Source organism: Dermacentor variabilis, chromosome 9 (assembly GCF_050947875.1).
Source record: "Dermacentor variabilis isolate Ectoservices chromosome 9, ASM5094787v1, whole genome shotgun sequence".
Taxonomy (NCBI): domain Eukaryota; kingdom Metazoa; phylum Arthropoda; class Arachnida; order Ixodida; family Ixodidae; genus Dermacentor; species Dermacentor variabilis.
In genome coordinates, this window is record NC_134576.1 from 47,049,576 (window position 1) to 47,068,808 (window position 19,233).

At 45.1% G+C, this 19,233-nt stretch overlaps 2 protein-coding genes across 2 annotated transcripts in view; both read left to right on the top strand.

The window, feature by feature from the left end:
- LOC142558334 (uncharacterized) overlaps positions 1-12,995 on the top strand; it is a 32,870-nt gene extending 19,875 nt beyond the window's left edge. Inside the window, exons 5-6 of the mRNA XM_075670480.1 lie at positions 8,103-8,162; positions 12,989-12,995. Of these exons, the coding sequence (XP_075526595.1) occupies positions 8,103-8,162; positions 12,989-12,995 (67 nt within the window). The remainder of the gene's footprint in view (positions 1-8,102; positions 8,163-12,988) is intronic.
- A 104-nt stretch (positions 12,996-13,099) lies between these two features.
- Positions 13,100-17,242, top strand: LOC142558335 (uncharacterized). The gene is made up of 3 exons (XM_075670481.1): positions 13,100-13,511; positions 16,045-16,252; positions 16,851-17,242. Exons 1-3 carry the CDS (start codon positions 13,185-13,187, stop codon positions 17,240-17,242), a joined length of 927 nt encoding a protein of 308 aa, XP_075526596.1. The 5' UTR covers positions 13,100-13,184.
- Positions 17,243-19,233: the final 1,991 nt, after the last annotated feature.

A 19,233-nucleotide genomic window follows, 5' to 3' on the forward strand; every position in this document is an offset into this window, starting at 1 on the left:
GTGAGAAGACGACGCGACATGTGCAGGTGTGACGTCAGGTGCGGCGGGGGCGGCGGCCGCGCGGCAGCACTGTCCGCGGCGCCGTCGAGGTCATTTGTGTACAAAGGTTTGCCCCGCGTCAAGGACCCCACAAAATTCCCCGAAAGACAGCAAAGAAGGCCGCGTTACATTGTCTTCGCGACAGTAGGAAGACAATCGCACGACCGACGACAGTGGGTCGTTGTAGTGCGACGTGGATCCGAACCGACTTTGAACGACACAGACAAATTCAACCTGTCCACTGGGTTCCACCGGCCGCCGCGCGATAGTCTGCTAAAACATCCATTCGAATCACAAGTGCCGCAACGGCTGTGCTTGGTGTATTTGTATTTTGTCGTGGTCGAAACGAATGGAAACATGCTTCCGAACTCCGCAGTCTGTATAATCAGCACTAGCCTACCGCCGATGTTCTTTACGGTACGCGCTGGCCTAGCCGGTTCATCGAGTTCGTAACTGGTGAGTGAACGAGCCCAGCTGGAAAACTGTCGAATGAAATGAATTTTCAGTTCCGTTTGGCGCTGCAGCGATTTAAAATATGGCATTCCTGACTTCTTGTGGTGTGTGATGTGGTGAATGAACCGTGTGGAACTTCGGGTGGTGAACCGCGGCGTGTTTCGTGTGGTCTCAGGTGACTCAAGTTTAACGGGCGAGCTCTGCGCTGTCTCGAGTGGCAAAGATAAGTTTCGAAAGCGAAACACGCCAGTAGCCAAACAATGGGAAGTACGTGCGCCATCAGCCATGCCGTTTCAGCTGACAGTGTGCTATTCTATTCGGCATGCGTATCCTGCAGTCCTACAAGTTCACAGTGCTCCTTCACTCACTTCTTTCAAGTTCATAGTCTAGTTGGGGTGAAATCGCTCGTGCAGCACACAAGCACACTGACGCACTGAAGGAAACATTACACAGCACAGACATGTTCTAGTCAGTGTGTTCTTACACTTGAACATCTCAAGAAGAAATGATCTGCTTGCAATATGTGCACTGTGTGCAATGCATCAGAGGACCTGCATCATCCAAGGCCTATGCATGTAGCCATGTACACCAGAATTGCTTCGATGCCTGCTTCTTAAGCAGGCAACGAAGAAGGCTCATGTTTGTTTTTGCTTATTGAGAGAGCAGATGGTGCGAGTGCATTGGGGGAAACGTGAAGAGTTGTCATCAGCGCTTTGTGCAGTCGGTATGTTTAAACTCTCCAAACCTCTTCGGCTTCCACCAAAATATTTCTCGCTCCGATACTGTAAACTGTATAGTCCGGAAAAAGATCAACTAAAAACCAAGTACCTAATGTATATTCGCCGAATGTGTTTAACAAGTTAACACATCCACAGCAACATTACGCCGGTGTACGGCGTACGCGCTTGAAGTAAACACATTACGTAAAGGCGAACAACTGGGCCTACTGTAACATACTTTGTAGAAGCACTGCAATAAGTCCTACCATGGGTATCAGCCACAGCAAAACTGATGCATGTCCAACCTACTTCCTCGGAGGCACCCCTATGACGACTACTTGGGCCCCTCACATTCTGGGTGTAACATTCAGCCCTTCTGTCGACTTTTCTGTATATGTCACCAGCACTGTATCTAAGGATCGTCGCATTGTTGGTTTTGTGTCCCGTGTCTCCCTAACCTGTGGTCCTGAGGTTTTGCAAGCACTCTACACTTCTATCAGTTGAGTACTGGTCATTAGTACAGTCCCTGCATGTAGCCAACTCTCGTTGCTGACAAACTTCCTTTTGTTAAGCGCTGGGCAAAATGGCCCCTCTACTACCGTGTTTTCGGTCGTCGAAAGCGCATGCCAGCCTACGAGGATTGCCTCAAAGCCATCAAGTAGTACACCCTGCAATACCATCGCAACACTGCAATAGTCCGTCTATGCTGCTGGGGGCTTGGCGGCTTTCTGGACATCACTCGTCTTTCTTCTTCAGTCCGTCCGAACAAACGGTCAGCACTGCCTGAGCCGCACAACGCCTGTACAACCCGAGACTGCAACTCCATGCATATATCTGGCATACAGACCTCCCTCTCCACCGCCTACCCCCCCCCCCCGGCCATTCGGGCTCTCCTTCTTGCGACCGGACTGAATTGCAACTCCTTCGTGTTGTGCACCCGTCGGCTGTGTGCGTGTGTGTGCACGTGGAGGGGGAGGGAGAGTGGTGTCCTCTGCACTCTGCAAATTCCTGCTTAGATGGTTGGCTTTCAGACACTGTAGCATACAGGCATCGGCTTTCCTTTAGTCTTGCGAGCTGTCTGGAGTGCCATTTTACCACTGATATTATTATTATTATTATTATTATTATTATTATTATTATTATTATTATTATTATTATTATTATTATTATTATTATTATTATTACCACTACGACCACACTGAATGTGTTGAAGCCAGCGTGACACGTAATTCGCAATATTCCTCGAACTTCGTGCGCTCTCACTCTTCTAAAGAGGGCGCCAATGACGTATGCCTTCTTTATGAAAATCGTGGCGATATATCGAACACTGCTGATGGCTTTGCAGAACATTTATATTCTGTGTAAAAGATGCTTCAAATAACCTTCCTTCTCAGTCTGGAACAGCGTGGGCGCTATCATTCAATGAAGACCTTGTTTTCAAGTGCATCAAGCGCCTCAAACCTTCCCTTTCTTGTGGTGCTGATGGTATTCCTTCCGCAGTGCTTAACCCTTTCAGACGCTGTCTACACAATGGTCTACAGCAATATAGTGCATCAACAGCAAAAGCACTGACCAATGTAACGGTAATTAAAGTGTGTTGCACACATCTTCAAACACTTATTATGGGAAATGTGTTGAAATGTTCAATAACACCCAGAGTGTTTCAGCAAAATAAGTGGGAAGGTAGATGGTTGGGTGTTTTTACTCTGTGTCAGTATGTTATATGTAGCGGCTTCACTTCTTTCGTTGTTTTGCACAGTGTCATGTACCAGGCACAATTTTCAAGTGGCTGGATAAGTGCTTCTCAACGTTTTCAAAGCAGGAAATAGTTCATGTTCTCATATTTGATGTTCTTGTAGCGAGTTTTGCGTTGAGTCCGAATTATGTGAACTTCACAAAACTCACTAAACAATTGAACTGTCTTCATCTTTTCTGCTGCATTACAATTTCTATGATTCTGAATATCCAACAGAGGTGGCGAAAGCAAGTTTTCAATCAACGTGATAAAATAGTGTCTGAAAGGGTTCAGACGTATGGAAGCATACTTGTTTCCTCTTCTCGCAAGCATCTTCAATAGTTCCCTAAAGTCTGTTACGTGTTCTAACACTCTGAACGTAGCATGGACATTGCCCATGCACAAATCGAGTACTAGACATGCATTTACTAAATGCGGCCTATATCTATCCTCGGCAGTGCGTCAAAAGTATTTGAATCGGTATTGCATTCCTTGCTTTCTGTTAATGCTTTAATACTTTGGTACACTTTAATGAATGAGCAGTATGCGTTTTTGTGCCGACGACTCAAGCTATTTGAGACTGTCAACAGTGTTCACCACTGCATCAACCTCCAAAAAAAGATTTTTGTCACACTCGAACAGGTGCATAAACAATGAGGTGCTCTTAAATGCTTCCAATTCTATGTCTTGAAGTCGTATGCAGAAGGCACGCCATGTGCAATTTCCATACACTCTTCGGGATGCTGCACTGCCCAGGGTTGATGATATGAGAGATTTTGGTGTGTAATTCAACAAAACGCTAAGCTACTCTTCACACAGATATCCCACGACGTGTCCTAGACGCTCTTGGTATAATGTGTCGAATATTGCATTAGTTCCACTCATCTCTTATATTTCTGAAATTGTATTCTGCAGTGTGCCTTCCACTACTAGAGTATGGCTCTGCAAGGGGAGGGGGGGCGCAACATGCAAATCCAATTCCGACCTCAATGAACGCATCCAAAATGAATTTATATCTATCTTCAAGCACCACCTTTGCCATTCTGGCGGCCACAGTTGATCCTTCTCAAGTATACCTCAATTCGCATCTCCAGATTCAAGAGTTAATTAATCGCACCTATTGTTCCTGTATAACTTGGTCCATCACATTCCCTAAAGCTTCTTGATCATACGCATTTTTTGGGCCCGCGACAGTATACCAGGCAGCATTCCACATTCGTTCCCTGGCCTTGTTGCAAAACTGTGCTATATAAGATTTGACTCCAAAACACATAATAAGAAGTGTGCCTGTATTGACATACTTCAGAGTTCATTTCCTGTATTTTGTGTATCTGTAGATAATCATGTATGATTAACTCCCTTTTACTCTGCCTCGTTTCCTTCTTTCCCTATTTGTTTCGCTATGTTGTACTTTTTTCTACCACATTCATATTTCTCTACATCTTGTCTCACATATTGCTCGTTAAGTGCACTTGTATGAAGGCTCTCTAGCTATTCCTGGGCTCTACAATAAATATTTGAAGGATTGATTATTGTCGTAGAACAAAATCGTGCTTTTTAAGTATGTATTAGTATATTATATCGGTGCAGTAGCTTCTTGTGCAATTAAAAAAGGGCATGAAATACAAAAAGTGCAATAATTATATATTACGCGCCTGATCATGTGCATTGTGCTATTAATTTCCTCTGAGTTTTAATAATGGTTAGCTACTGTATCCAGTGTGGTGCAATAAAATAATATGCCACAGCAATTATTTCCTGGTCACAGAACAAATTGACTATATCTTTCTCAGTCAAAACATGTTAGCAGGCTGAAAACAATAAACTGATATGTTTGTTGTAATGACGATGTGTATAAATTGTGAAAATACCCGGTGTATATATATATATATATATATATATATATATATATATATATATATATATATATATTATGCATATGAGCTACCGTCCAGTTCTCAAGCTTGTATTATCTCACGGTATGTCATTTCGTTAATGTCCAGAAAGACAAACTTGACATGTGGAAACCAGTTACAATAGAACATGGCCTTTACACTGTGAAAATGTTTCCTTGCAATATACTCAATGTGAAGACCTCCCGATGTGGTGTTTATGCATCCACACAACCTAGAATAATAAATGAGGTGTTCCATGGGCTAGATTTGGAAGAATCAAGCATCGGGAGGACACACCCTACGAATTATGTAAATTTTAGCTATTCTAGATTCGTTTTTTTTTTAGTGCTGCAGGTGTTCAACTCCTTTTTGCAGATTTTCTCAGAACCCACTTTTTCATGTTTCTTTCATGCACCAACAAGCATAACTATATCGACAATGATACTTTATCTGTATCCGGTGGCTGTATTTCACCGGCTAAAAAATGGGAAACGTTATCGCTTGGTGCAGGGTGCGCCTGGGCGTATCGAAAGTTTCGCAAATGTTATCGATGGTTCGCTCGGTTGTCTGTTGTCGACAAACCTTGTATAATCTTATTCCACGCGCGACACGAATTGTGTAGCAGTTTCTGGAAGGCGCGCGGGTACTAGCCAATGGGCTGGCACTTTAGACAACTGATGTCTGCAAGCCGACGCGCTTGACCCACACATGAGAATTTTCGACGATAGCTGACATTGCTCGCCGCTACCGTTGCGATTGAGTCTGTATCATTTTTCACTGTCTCTAATACGTGACAATATTTCAAGCACAGATTTTTATCAATGATGCTTTGCACGCCAATTTCTTACATAATTGGTTGTGCAATGAGCTACCAAAAAATGAAACGGTACAAAAGTTTTTGGTATGGTATGGCATCGTCGTGCAGGTGTTTGCAAAGCGATCTTGCAGACAGACTGGACGCGTGAGCGCTGATGTCGATATTTTGTGCACTATTGTTACTTCGAAAATGAAAACAAAGTGTTGCGGCAAGAGTGCATACGTTATTTGAACGTGTTTTACATATCTGAAAGAGCATACACACCACTAACATTTTTTCAAGCTTAGTTTACAGCAGGCTGTTTTCGGCCCGACTTTACGGATGAACACAAAATAGTCCTGCAACAGTGCGCCGCAGCCGAGGAGCGACCTTCGGCGCGCGTCAGAGCTTGTGTCCAGTGGTTGCGTGCGCTCTTCCTCCGACCAACGCGAAGCGAAGCGTTCGCTTGTCGGCGCGTGCCGAAGCTTGCTGACGCGTGCCAGTGGTTGGGGCGTTAGACGCCTGTTGCTGCGTTGAGAGTCAGCGTCGGCGTCCCTTGGGCGTAACCACGCAAACGAGCACAGCGAAGGATGAAAGAGCGATTGCGGAGCGCAGCGGGAATGAAAGACTGCGATAGCGAAGAGAACGCGAGGAGGAAAGCGAAGGAAAAGGGCGCAGCGGAACCAATGAGGCGGAAGGCGGAGGAGGAGCGTGCGGCGAAAACGTGAGAAGAAAACCGTAGTGCCGCACAAGACGTGTTCTGCGGCGACGATCGCGACGAGGTGGCGCCAGAGTAGCACGCGTCGTCCGTCCATCGATGGAGCCATCGACAAGGCATGCGGCGAGTGCGCCCACTCATAACATCGGCACACGGCGCGTCAGCGACGGGCTAGAACTACTGTATACGTTACCAAACGCAGCAGAGTTGCGCGTCTTTTTCATCACGCCGCTATCGCTTCTATTGGCAGAACGTTATCACGTGGTACTCAGGCAACCATGCACTGCGGTGAAGAGATGCTCGGGCCAATTTTGGTATTTCCCGATGCCGCTGCTGCAGCGAACTGGAATGACACAAGTTATCGTCAGTCAAATTGAACGCCAATCCGGCCGATCTTGGCGTTCGCTGTTCCAATGACTGTTCATGTGCGGGCTTGCTGCGGAGCAACAACACAACTTGCGCAGCGCATCTCGCAGTTGGTTCATCGCAATGTCATCGCAGTTCCATCGGAAAGATATCATTACCGGGTGCTCTGCTCCCAACTGCACGAATCGCTCGGAAAGCGGAAAAGCTTTTTATTCTATCCAATGTGGGAGATCGGTTATTGTGCGCCGACTTCAGCGGTTGCTTCGCATGCAACGCAAGAAAGCTGTGTCAAGAGCGTCAAGAATATGCGAGGTAAGTTTTTCCTTTCAGTAGCCTAGGAGAATGCTTCACCATTTTTTTAGATGTATGGTTGATGTTGTATTATGTAATGAACGCTTAGAAATGCCGATATCGTTTCGTGGTTTACGATATACAGTATTTGTTAAAGCCCTCGTTGTGAACGCACATGTATATCGACAAAATGAGATACGTTAAACATTCGCGTTGTTTTCTTTTGACAAAAATATTGCTTGCTACGACGACAAATCTGGCAAGTGTTGCTCATAGAGTAGTGGAGGGGGAAGTCCTAGGCCCACCGGCCCACGTATGCCGTGTACCCGCCCCCCTCGCCCCCTCCCTTTTTGTTTCTTCAGCAGCCCTGCTGCATACACTTCCTTTTGTTTGTGTTTGAGTAGCACCTGGGCGCACGCGCCGATTACCTTAAAGTGTACAATGATATGGAAGCATGGGGAATTATATGTGAAAGTAGGGCGCTGACCATTTCAACTATTCCTAAGCCTTTATTATACTTGAGTTGCTCAGTGAATTTGCCCCTCGAACGTGGGGTAACACGAGGTAGTATAGTTCTGTGGAGAGGCATATGTTAAGGGACGGCTCCTGTTAAGGGGCTTCTGATAACGAGCCCTCAGTACCACAGTTGTATAGCACTGTCTTCTCGAAAGCCTTGGAGCTGTAGCACGGCGGCTCGTAGAGTGTCGGGTTAACATCTCGAAAATAGAAAATTGAGATATATTTAGCGTGCTACTTTGCTGCATACGTTACGCAAGCCGAAAACGATAGAGTGGATAAACGAACACTGGATGACAGAAAGATTTGTAGCACAAAACTTAGTGGTGCCAGTCATTTACATTTTGCGCCACGTATGACGGGTGCTCGCTTGCGTGCAGGATCATTTCACACCTGGTCAGTTTCTTCCCGAAGGACGGAATGGGGAAAATGATTGAAGGCAAATGCTGTCCCTATATATAGCATATATTCGCGTAAGTATACAGCAGAGCATGCTAATGCTATCCTTGTTAAAAAGGGGCTGCCATACCTTGAGTCAATGTTCACTAATAAGTTTGAATTGCCGTGCCTGTAGATTCACCCTTACAAGTCACACGTGGAGAAGCACCTCATGGCATCACCACATCAAGATCAGGTGAGACTACAGACCCAAACCAGGCATTCTCAGCCCCAGCAACTAGCTGTCTGTAGATACACTTGTTCTCTAACTTTTCCTGGTGTATACTTCTTTATCGTACAGACTGCTGAGCACTATAAATGGTGCAAGAGACCCCTGGCGCCCCTGCATCTTCAAGGCTGCTTCAGCGCCTTTAGGTGCGATAATGCTCGTGGTCTACACCTACCAGGCCAGGCGAAGGTGTTATTATTTTCTGAAGCCTGCGCTTCAGTCCTCATGAGTGAACACAAATGTTTTGTAGTGTTGAATTGCGTACCGAATAATAAATGCACCTGGCATTGTGAGTACCCCTGACTAGCTTTTATTAATAAAGACGTTCCTCAGCGCTTCTCACGTTACCACTTCACAATGAGACACTCTGAGCTGTAAGCTTCCCATTACATTAAAAAAAATTGGTGGCATGAAAATTGGTTGTCAGTCCTTTAAGTACACATTTTGCAATTGGGGACGCAACATTCCTTTAGTACCAAAGACTGCACCTCTGGTGCCGATTTTCTAAATGGCTACAATTCACTCTTTGCTGTCTAAAATTCCAGTCTATACTATTTGTAACAGTTTTGTTAAATTGTCTAATTTTGTCTATGATTAGCTTGCCACGCAATGCGTGCCTTGAAGGGTAATCTAGCCCAAAATGTGCAGTGCTCGTATCTGCAATAGGCGATTCAAAAAGATATTGCTCACATTTTGGAACCGGTATGTAGCAATCTGGTTCAACTTTTCTGTGTAGCCTGCTCCTGTATTCCATATTTCTGGATTGTCTTATTTATGAATTACCTGTGTTTGCAATAAAAATGAAATGCTTTGATGTTTTCATGCACTACGTGGCCTGTGTGTTATTCTTGTTATAAACAAGCTTTATAGATAAACTCTTTATCACATCTTCATTTCAAAGTGAATGGAAGCTCCCCTCACTTCTTCTGCGAAAATAGTAAAAGCGTGTCACATAGGCGCTGATGCTTGCTGCAGTGGCCATGTGCACTTCACTGTTGTATTTTATCGTTCTTGTCCTGGATGCTTAACATATCTGTATTGTGGGTGGTGGAGTGATTTATTTGAATATTGAAGAAACAACTGCAGCTAGTTCGTAGCAACGTGTTTGGGTATAACAAAATATTTAAAACCTGCCTCGTGACGCCTCAGTGCAATAATTTATTTCTTCCTTTGTAAAACTATTGGAGGGTCTTCAGGTAAAGACGCCTGACTAAACAAATTTTCAGTAAACTGCATATGACGTCATGAGCGGTTCAGAAGAAATTGCTTGACTAAGGCTCACGTGCTTGTGTAGGCTCTGATAAAGAATTCACAGGCGGAATGTAAAAGGCCACTTCAAGTGTGTATTTTTTTTAAATAATGGAAGCACATAGAGTTATACAAAAGTTTTAGTTGGAATTACCAGTTTTCTGCATAGAGTGTACCACACTGCTTTCACAGAACTGTCATCAAAAAGCCAGCTCACATTTTCATGATAATTCACTGCTTGGGTTGTTGTTTCTGAACATAAAAGAGGTTGCCACTAAGTAAAGATATTTCCTCTACTCCTGCTGGAGCAGGAGGCAAGAGGAATGATTGTCGTCATTTACCATACGGTAAGGGCCTAACTGTATTTTGCGTTGTTGCCTCTAATCTAGCCATGTCAATCCTGTGAGAGAAAAACTTTCACTACACTCCCAAAGAACGTTACTTTTGGAATCCCTGCATTGAAAAGGGGCACAATGAAATGCCACTTCCAGGTGTGGCTGATATCCAGTGCCTGCTGGTCGGCGGGTACGTTTCTACAGCAAATCTAATGGGGTACCAGAGTCGAAATACTAATGGTTGGTAATTGATTCAGCGGTAATATTTTAGAATGCCTACGCGTTGACAGCTTTGGTACATATGCAGGTATCGGCCTCATTATGTTTAGTGCAGTTCCCTTTGTAAAAGAGCACAAATTGATAAAGCTCACTATATCGAAATATTCGCACGCACATGCACTACTGCTATTTTTTTTTCGGAAATTCGCATTATGGTTTTCAGTTTCAGTTTCAGTTTATTTCTTTAATAAGGAGGAGACATACATGTTTACATAAGTATACAGAAGGAGGTCCCAGAGCATTGCCCATTGCCAAAAAAAGAGGTAGTTGCGGCTCGGTGCTTTCTGTTACTGTTTACATGCTAAAAGAACACCGCACTACTCTTAGAAGCGCATTTATCTCTGTTGAAACAAAATCTGAGTGCCAAGCAATATTCAAGCGAAAGAAAAACATTAAAGCCTCTGATTGTTTACCTCAACTGATAACGTTTATCCAGTTTTTAATGCACTATATTATTTCGAACGTTATACTACCTTGTCATGTAGCTTTTTCACAAGGAACTATTTTTTAGGATTTTTGGAATCAATAAACTAACATGAACATATTCCCTGAGACTGTTCCGTGCGATCTCTATGTTACCGTAGAGGTTCATGAATGCTACATCTGTTCGGCGTATACAGAATACACAATCTATTCTAGATACGCCAGTGCCCATACGTTATTAGGTCAAAAGTTCCGACAGCGTGCACAGCTGAACGCAAGTCCAAAAAAACAACCGATAATATGTTGAGCTGAATCTTACGCCGCGCGCTAAAGAACAGCAGCGTCTTTCTCTTAACTATCTTATCCAGTCAGCTGTTTCGATACGCTTAGTTTGCGATTAGGCGGAAAAGCGGTCCGCAAGCGATTGAAAAGCGCCCTCCACGATCGACGATACGGTAGGCATGTCGCCTGCAAAAACAGAGTACGGCTTCGCCGCATAGATTTGGTTGCTTCCCAGGCAAGATGGCGGACGAATGCGCAACTCTTCTACCTTATGTAGCATATACAGCCACTCTACGATAGATGTATGGATGGATGGATGTTATCAGCGTCCCCTTTGGAGCGGGGCGGTGGGTTGCGCCACCGAGCTCTTGCTATTATACTGCTTAATGTCGTACCTAATTTAAACAATAATAAAAAAAATAATTGACACTTTGACGGGCTGGCGAACAGCGCGCGAACGGGAGAACTCAGAGCACTGACATCTGATGCAGACGACGCGACGAGGGCGTTCATGGCGCTTCCAGCAAATTTGCAATGGGATTGTAAGACCTGACGTACCGCAAGACGCATTTTCGCGTATCTGCTTTTGATGAAGGTCACCGTTTACGAGGCACGTCACATTTATGCCGCCAGGTAATCGATAAAGTAGAAAATTAGTGCAAATTACGATGCAAATGCGCCCCGCCAACAGAGCTCGCCGCGTAAGCTAAGACGTCGAACACCAGCATATATATTCCAGGTATTATATCCTGTGCACGTTAACATTGTCGCATATTTAATCATCTAAATAGAGGAGGAGCAAAAAAGAAATGATCACCGGCGGGGAACTAAAAATGTACAAAATACATACCACTGAGTTTGTCTGTAACCATCGGGACGTTGGGTGTGTGTGCCACTGGCTATGTGCCCCAGGGGTCAACGGGCTTCTGCCGCTGTTCAATAATGCTTTTTTGGCGTCAACTTGTTGGCATGCACTGCAACTATCCCAACATCGCACCTAAACGGTGACATTCCCGTAATACGATTTTTTCTTGCTAATGAGGGTTAGCGTCGACGTTGTAGTTTTTTTGGGCTCTCAAAAAGCGCGTTCTTGCCAAATATGACCTTAAACGTCGCGTTTGCGCTCTTTAAGGGTTTTGCGCGGAATGTTGAGTTAAAAGGTTTTTGCTGCTACCAAAGGTGTTGGCTCATAGGGCTCTCTTTTTGTTGTTAATACAACAGCAATGTATTATTTATGAGAAAACTACAAGTAATCCCAGAGCCACTGCGGTCGTTACAAGCGATAACATGTAGGCTTGCGCGTAGCTTGTTCGGCTCCAATAGCAATGAAACCTACGCTTCGCGAACTTGCATACATAGTTCTGACGCGCACGCACATCAGCGCGATGTTGTAACCGTGCGCAGGCTTCTCGCATGCCGACGCCGAACAGCAGTCGAGCACTCCTGAAACGAAATGACCTGTATAACGTAGGAATAACTGTCCATGTTCTACTGTGAGCTGTGCGCTGCGCGACATTTACAAAGATGTGACATCTGTAAAGATAGATTCCGGAGGCCCCAAGCACTTCGTTATAAAACCGGTCGGCTGTATTACACTTCTCTGACACGACGGACAGGTAGGTATACGTCCCGTCCCACATAGCATGAGCTTAGAGCCCTTGTGCGCCCACTAGCTTCCATTCGCCCACAAGAATGAATTAGTTCCTTCCTTGCGTCCCGAGGGGTAGCGCAAAAGTTGACATATCAGGCTTTGGAACGCTGTGTTAAACTCCACCCCCGCATTTAGAGGTCGGCTTTCATTCGCCAGTCATTTCCTCTAGCAGAACGCTACGAAAACGCTGAGAGACATTAGAGAGGTTTAGCTTGTCCGGAAAGCCGCCCCGTGGGCGTATTACCGGATTCCCGGTTACCGTTTTACCGGGTTGCCGGATGAAAGCGAGCAATCGAGTTTTAGCATGCTTTCCGTACGCCCGCACGCCTCCAACGCCCGCGTAGCTACGTTCCTAGCTCAGATTTACTGCCAAAAACTGACACTCAATGAGCCATGCTAAGTCGTGTTTTTTTTTCTTTATGAAGTAAGTAATTTGCTTGCTTTATTATTTGAACGAAGCAATAAACAAACATTTGTCTTGCGTTTGCTACGCGCCAAAGTAGCCAACATGAAGCCTTGCCAAGACAAGCCTGAGCCACGTCTGGACGCTGATCGCTCCTTTGTGACTTACGCAGGCTATAAGCAAGCACTCTCTTTGCCTTTGAATTGTGCGCACAATTGTGTCTGCGTTCATCAGTGATGCCGTATAGCGTGCTTCACGACGAACTGCTGCTGCGATCTCTGCACTGGGACGAATTAGAAGATGTGCACTTGCTCCCAGTGGAACCACGGCGCGATCTTCGGAAGCATGGCCTGCTTAATTTGGATGCCATGGACAGCACGTTGTTCTACCGGTCGTTCAGGTTCGAGAAATCGGACCTGGACGATCTTCTGACCGGCCTCCTGATTCCAGAAGAGGTAGAGAGCGCTCAACGGGTTCGAGTTCCAGGCCGCGAGGCACTGTGCATGACACTGCGGCGTCTCGCCTATCCGAACCGCTTGTGTGATCTTGAAGTGTTCTTCAGCCGCCACAGTTCGGTGATATCGAGTGTGGTGTCTAAAGTTTTATCTCACATTGAATACTACTTTGGACACCTCCTAGCGGACCTCACGGAGCACAGGTGGCTCAACCTACAAAACCTGGAGCTGTTTTCCCAGGTAAGAGCACGCTTTCAGCAGAAGTGTAAAATACACATCCATCCTGTTCCCCCACCCCCACTTTCCTTTGTGCGTACTTTTTCTTTTCATTTAAGCGAAACCACCTTTGCTCTTCCTTCGACATTCCCGCGGGGATAGCCGAGAGCGTGCAGACTACACATGAGCAGCAGGCTAGAGGGGCAAAGGCGACGCCAGGAAGCATGCCCTGTTTGGGGTCTCTTCAGTTAAAGGGGGGGGGGGGGAAATGCATGTTCAGTTAAGCCAGCGACGCATTTTTTTTTTTTACTCTCTGAAAACGGGTAACGAAATGACCTAATCAACAACATTGGAAAATGCAACGCGGTAGCTTCTCGAAGCAAGCAACTCGGGGACATATGGCTGAAGGCTTTATGGTTTGACGAATTCGCTGTCGACGAGCAGAAGTATGCCTGCATACATCGCGAGTCGACGTCGTCGTGCCAGTGCACAATGCGGCTTGTCCACATGCCATATAGAACTAGAAAAATTACAGCTTCATAAGGTATGCCATGTTCTTTCTCAGAAGGAACCTGATAGCTTATAGATGTAAAGGAAAGCCTTGTTCTAAATTTCGCTGTAGTAATCCCAAAGAACATTGCACTACAGCTTTTGCCTCCATACAGGATTTAACCAGCCGTATGAGACCGCTGCAGGTGAACAGTGTGTGTCATACGCTTGTCCTGTCACCGTTGCTAACACGTGTCGTACTATGGCGCGAACAGGCACACCACGTAATCAGTGTGGTCCTCACTTTCAACTATGTAGTAATGAAATGAGTGAACAGCCTCTTTGCTCTTTGCTCATGGCAGTTTGCAAGGCGAAACTACAAATGTATGAATGCTTCAAAGCAAGTGAATGTGGGTGTTATCTGGAGGTGCTTTATGGAATTTCAGAATTCGACGCAGCTCTCATTTCATCGGAAATGAGAGCTGTGAGAGTATTAATTTTAATATGCGCACTGGGCAGTGCTAACTTAATGGACGGCAAGGAAATTGTATTTAAGGAAAGCCGAAATGTCCTGGCTGCCGAATTTTATGGACGAGGCCATTGGTGTAAACATTGTGCGCTGACACTTGAACATGCCTTTGCCTAAATTCAGAGCTAGTGGTGGTAACGATCATTGTTTTCACAAAGGGTACTTAAATGCTAAACCTCACACAGTATCTTCCATACTTTTCCATTACACAGCCCTTGCTTACAACCAGACCGTGACATCAAGGTGACACTAATGTGCAAGGTGCAGTCCAGCACATAAACAGTTGTGCCACGATGCAGTGCGCTGTGTGAGGTGGTGACAGTACACAACTTCCCACTGAATAAAAATTGTGCAGGACAAACCGTAATAAAACATCCCACTGTGTATTCTTTGTACTGCGTAGACAAACACATTTTGCACCCAAGATAATGGTTAATATCATTTCAACACTGTCATACTTCACAAAACTGTGAACATAAAAATTCGGCACTAATTAATGGTCAGGCAGTGCCCGAATTAAAGGAAGCTTTGCTTCAACTGATTGCCATAGCATGTGGGATATGCATGCTTTTTCACCTATGTTGTGTGCTTGTATGGGTTTGTGTCTTAGAGAGCGAGGGAGAACCTTGCTTTATTCTGTTGTAGTGGTGCTAGAGTTTTAAGTCATGTCAAAAGTGCAGGCAGTGAGGTATGCTTGTTGCATCTTGAGCAGCAGGGCTGGCTGAGCAATGAAGTCTAATCCATGCTGTAAGGCATATGTACACTCTTTAGGTGTGTGCACATGACAAGGAATGTAGTCACGAGCGCTCCCAGCTAATGTACCTTCATGTTGCGCTTGTGCATACCGGTCAAAGCATCATCCGGGGAGAAACCGGTACATTGCACAAGCAAAAAGAAGAATGAAAGGAAATGGTCTTGTTGCCATGGTAACTGGTACACAGTCCGCTCTCTTATCACGCACAGGACCAACGTGGATATTTCTGCCTGGTCAGTGGCAGGGTGGCATTCATTACTTGTGGAAAACAAAATAGTGAGCCAAGAAGATATTCACGTGTTTAAATGCAACAAACTTTTAGTTGTGAGTCAGCGCTCATGTTTGTCTATTCTTCATCCGTGTTTTTTAGTGCACGCTGTGTGTAATAGTTATGAAGAAGTGTGTCGTTTCATTACCTTCTAAAATAGTTCTTTTTGTACTTCGCACGTAACCATGTGCAGATGACGAAGATTTGGCAAAAGAACAGTCAAGTAAATTTGTTTGTTGCACACAAGTGCATGCATGAAACGACGCCACAACAGCGGACATTTCTACTATACAAGAATTGCCACCTCCGACGTGACACACGTACAGTCAGAGATACATCTTCTGGCACGATTTCGAAACAGGGACATAATTAGCTCTTCCTGCAAGGCACGATGTCCACACCTAAAGAGTGTATCATACACTGTAGTCTAATCCTATTATGATCTTTTTCTCAATACGTTAAGAGTTTCTTGCTATAGATAGCTGTTTACCGCTGTTTCTTTTTCTTTTTTTATCAGGCCATTCACAGGAAAGGCGCTCCACTGAAGAACTGCTGGGGTTTCGTTGATGGCACAGCGCGCCGAATTTGCAGGCCATCAGTTGGACAGCAGGATCACTTCTCTGGCCACAAACGGCATCACGTGCAAAAATATCAAGCCGTGATGTGCCCCAATGGCTTGATATGCCAAATGGATGGACCATTTCATGGTCGGCGCCACGATGCTGGTGCGTGAGGTTGCCTCTAAATGCTTCTCTAATGCGCCATGGCGATTAGCTTCAATAACTCAAATACCTAATCTAGTATGGCAATATTCAATGTTATAATTGCTACCAAGCTGCCTATGCATGTCCTGCCCTGGCGTGTTCCATATTTTCAGAACCACTTTACACTTACAGGACGACTTCCACCAAATATCAAACTATACATGTTTGTGTTGTTTGATTTTCTTGCTTACTTAGGTATGTCTGACCGAGAATTAAAGAGGTCGTGAACCACCCCTCGCGCATTGTGAAAAAAACACATTCAGCGGATAGCATACACTCCTCTGAACATTTCAGCTAAATTTTTCAGTCATGGACGACGCATGAAGTTCACAAGGTTGCAAGGTTACCTTTTTCACAAACAAATTGTTTTCGAACAGAGGCCTTCTGCTCACCCATTTCAAAGCTACCAGCACCTTGCATGCTTAATGGTGAAAATGTATACCCTAATAAGGTCCCTTAACTTTTCTTTATCTCACGCACTGCTTCTGTTTGTGCAAAACAAGTGCATTTGCATGAGTCTTTTTCTTCTACTCTCACAAGATCTGTAACTTTATTTCAGGAATTTTGAAGAAGACGGCCCTCTACAGGAACTTGGAGAAAGTCGCCCAAGGCCATGAATATGTTATCTATGGCGACCCAGCCTATCCACTCCGGCCCCTGCTCCTTAAGCCTTTTGGAGGTGCATCATTGCAGCCCTACCAGGCTCATTTCAACAAGCGCATGAGCACTGTGCGGCAGGCTGTGGAATGGGGGTTTGGCAAGGTGGCAGCGGACTTCGCATTCGTTGATTTCCACAAAAATCAAAAAATGGCTCAGCAGAGGGTGGGGCGAATGTATAAAGTTGCAACACTGCTGTCCAACTGCCGTACTTGCATGTATGGCAGTCAAGTGTCTACATACTTTGGCATCGCACCACCCTCTTTCAGAGAATATCTGGTACCTTCCGAATAAGTTGCCCGAGGTAGTGTATTACAGGTTCTATTGCGCAACATTTTGACGGCACACACAGAAGAGAAACACACTACAGAGCGCTACTTGCACCTGTTGTTTTATTCCCTTGTCAATGGAATAAATGGGGCAAGATACTGGGGGGAGGTGGGGTAGCGACTAAAAACAGATAAACAAAAAAATTTTACAAACATGGCCATCTACCAATGCCAAGCCGGCTTTGTCATGTGATAATTTTTTCTGCAGTCAACATCCCAATAAAGGAACCAGGATACAAAATTTCAGATTAGCGCGTGAGGAAATCTATTTCCTTAGCACTAAGGGAGGCTGATGGCATGCTCACGCACATACTTCCCAAACGCACAATGTCAGCAGCTTTGATTATCTTTTGCGTCATTTGGCTGCCATCTTTGCTCACAATCTTGCATTTCTTAAAGAATGGCCGACATCCGCAGTCTCTACAATGTATCCCAAGGTGTCTGGCGACTGCTTTTGAAAAGTTATAATCATGCTCTTTTAATCTTTCGTTCAAAAGCAGTCGCCAGACACCTTGGGATACATTGTAGAGACTGCGGATGTCGGCCATTCTTTAAGAAATGCAAGATTGTGAGCAAAGATGGCAGCCAAATGACGCAAGAGATAATCAAAGCTGCTGAGATTGTGCGTTTGGGAAGTATGTGCGTGAGCATGCCATCAGCCTCCCTTAGCGCAAAGGAAATAGATTTCCTCACGCGCTAATCTGAAATTTTGTATCCTGGTTCCTTTATTGGGATGTTGACTGCAGAAAAAATTATCACATGACAAAGCCGGCTTGGCATTGGTAGATGGCCATGTTTGTAAAATTTTTTTGTTTATTTGTTTTTAGTCACTACCCCACCTCCCCCCAGTATCTTGCCCCATTTATTCCATTGACAAGGGAATAAAACAATAGTTACAAGTAGCGCTCTGTAGTGTGTGTCATCCTTTGCGCTGATGATCTGTTTGCTTTATGTGGAGCGGTCCTGCAAAGTCTAGTCTAGTTAACACCTTGAGTCATAGAGAGCTAAGACAGGTTGTGAAGTCAAGGCTTTCTTAATTTGTTGAAAAGCCTGCTTTTGAGTGGCATCCCAAATGAAATGCGAGTTGGATTTATGCAAGCGCTCCATCAGCGGGTGTGCGGTGTCACAGAAGTTTGGAATGAACCAATACGAAGTCGGTCCTCCTCTGGAAGTGCTTGAGCTCTATCATTTCATGTCATTTTAGCGATGGCTTCTATGTCCACGGAGTTGTTGCGCCGTCTGTGATCGCTCCCAGGAAGCTTGTACTTTCCGGAGATGTGCTTAAAGGGACACTAAAGGTTACCAGAAAGTCAAGTTAAAGTGGTAGAGCAATGTTCTAGAACGTCTAAGGCATCACTATAATGGCAAACAGAGCTTTAGTAACCGAGAAATTGAGGTAAATGCATGACACGATTTGAGACCCCCAGCGACATTCCGGTACTAGCCCGATGACGAAAGCACTCCTCATAATTTGTGTTACTAATACTCAACTACTCGTATTAAAAATATTTCATTCGATTATAAGACGGAAGAAAATGCTACTTGTCTACGTCTATTCGATTCTAAGAAAAAATAACATTTTGACGCCCTTCAGTAGTATGGGTGGTCGAAAGGTTTCGTTTTCGCTCGACTCTGCGCCGCGCACGCTTTGGAGTTTCAGTAGTTTCGTTATCGCGTCGTGCTGTGCGGGTTCTGCTGGCTTGCGAAACTTTCATTTGGAACAAGCAGCGAGAATGCCACATCCATGTGATGTCGTGGGAAGCCCTCGTTACTTTCCCGCTCCGGAGAGCCGGTGTCGAGGCCGCCGTCGTAGTACGCAACGACGCTGGCAGCACGAGCCCTCAGCAGCAGGTCGCGCTCGTCTGTGCTCAAATCGCTGAAGTTGAGCCCAGCATCGCGAGACAATCTGTCGTTGTCAGGGTCCATTGCGACGAGCGTCGAAGTTTGCGTCATAGA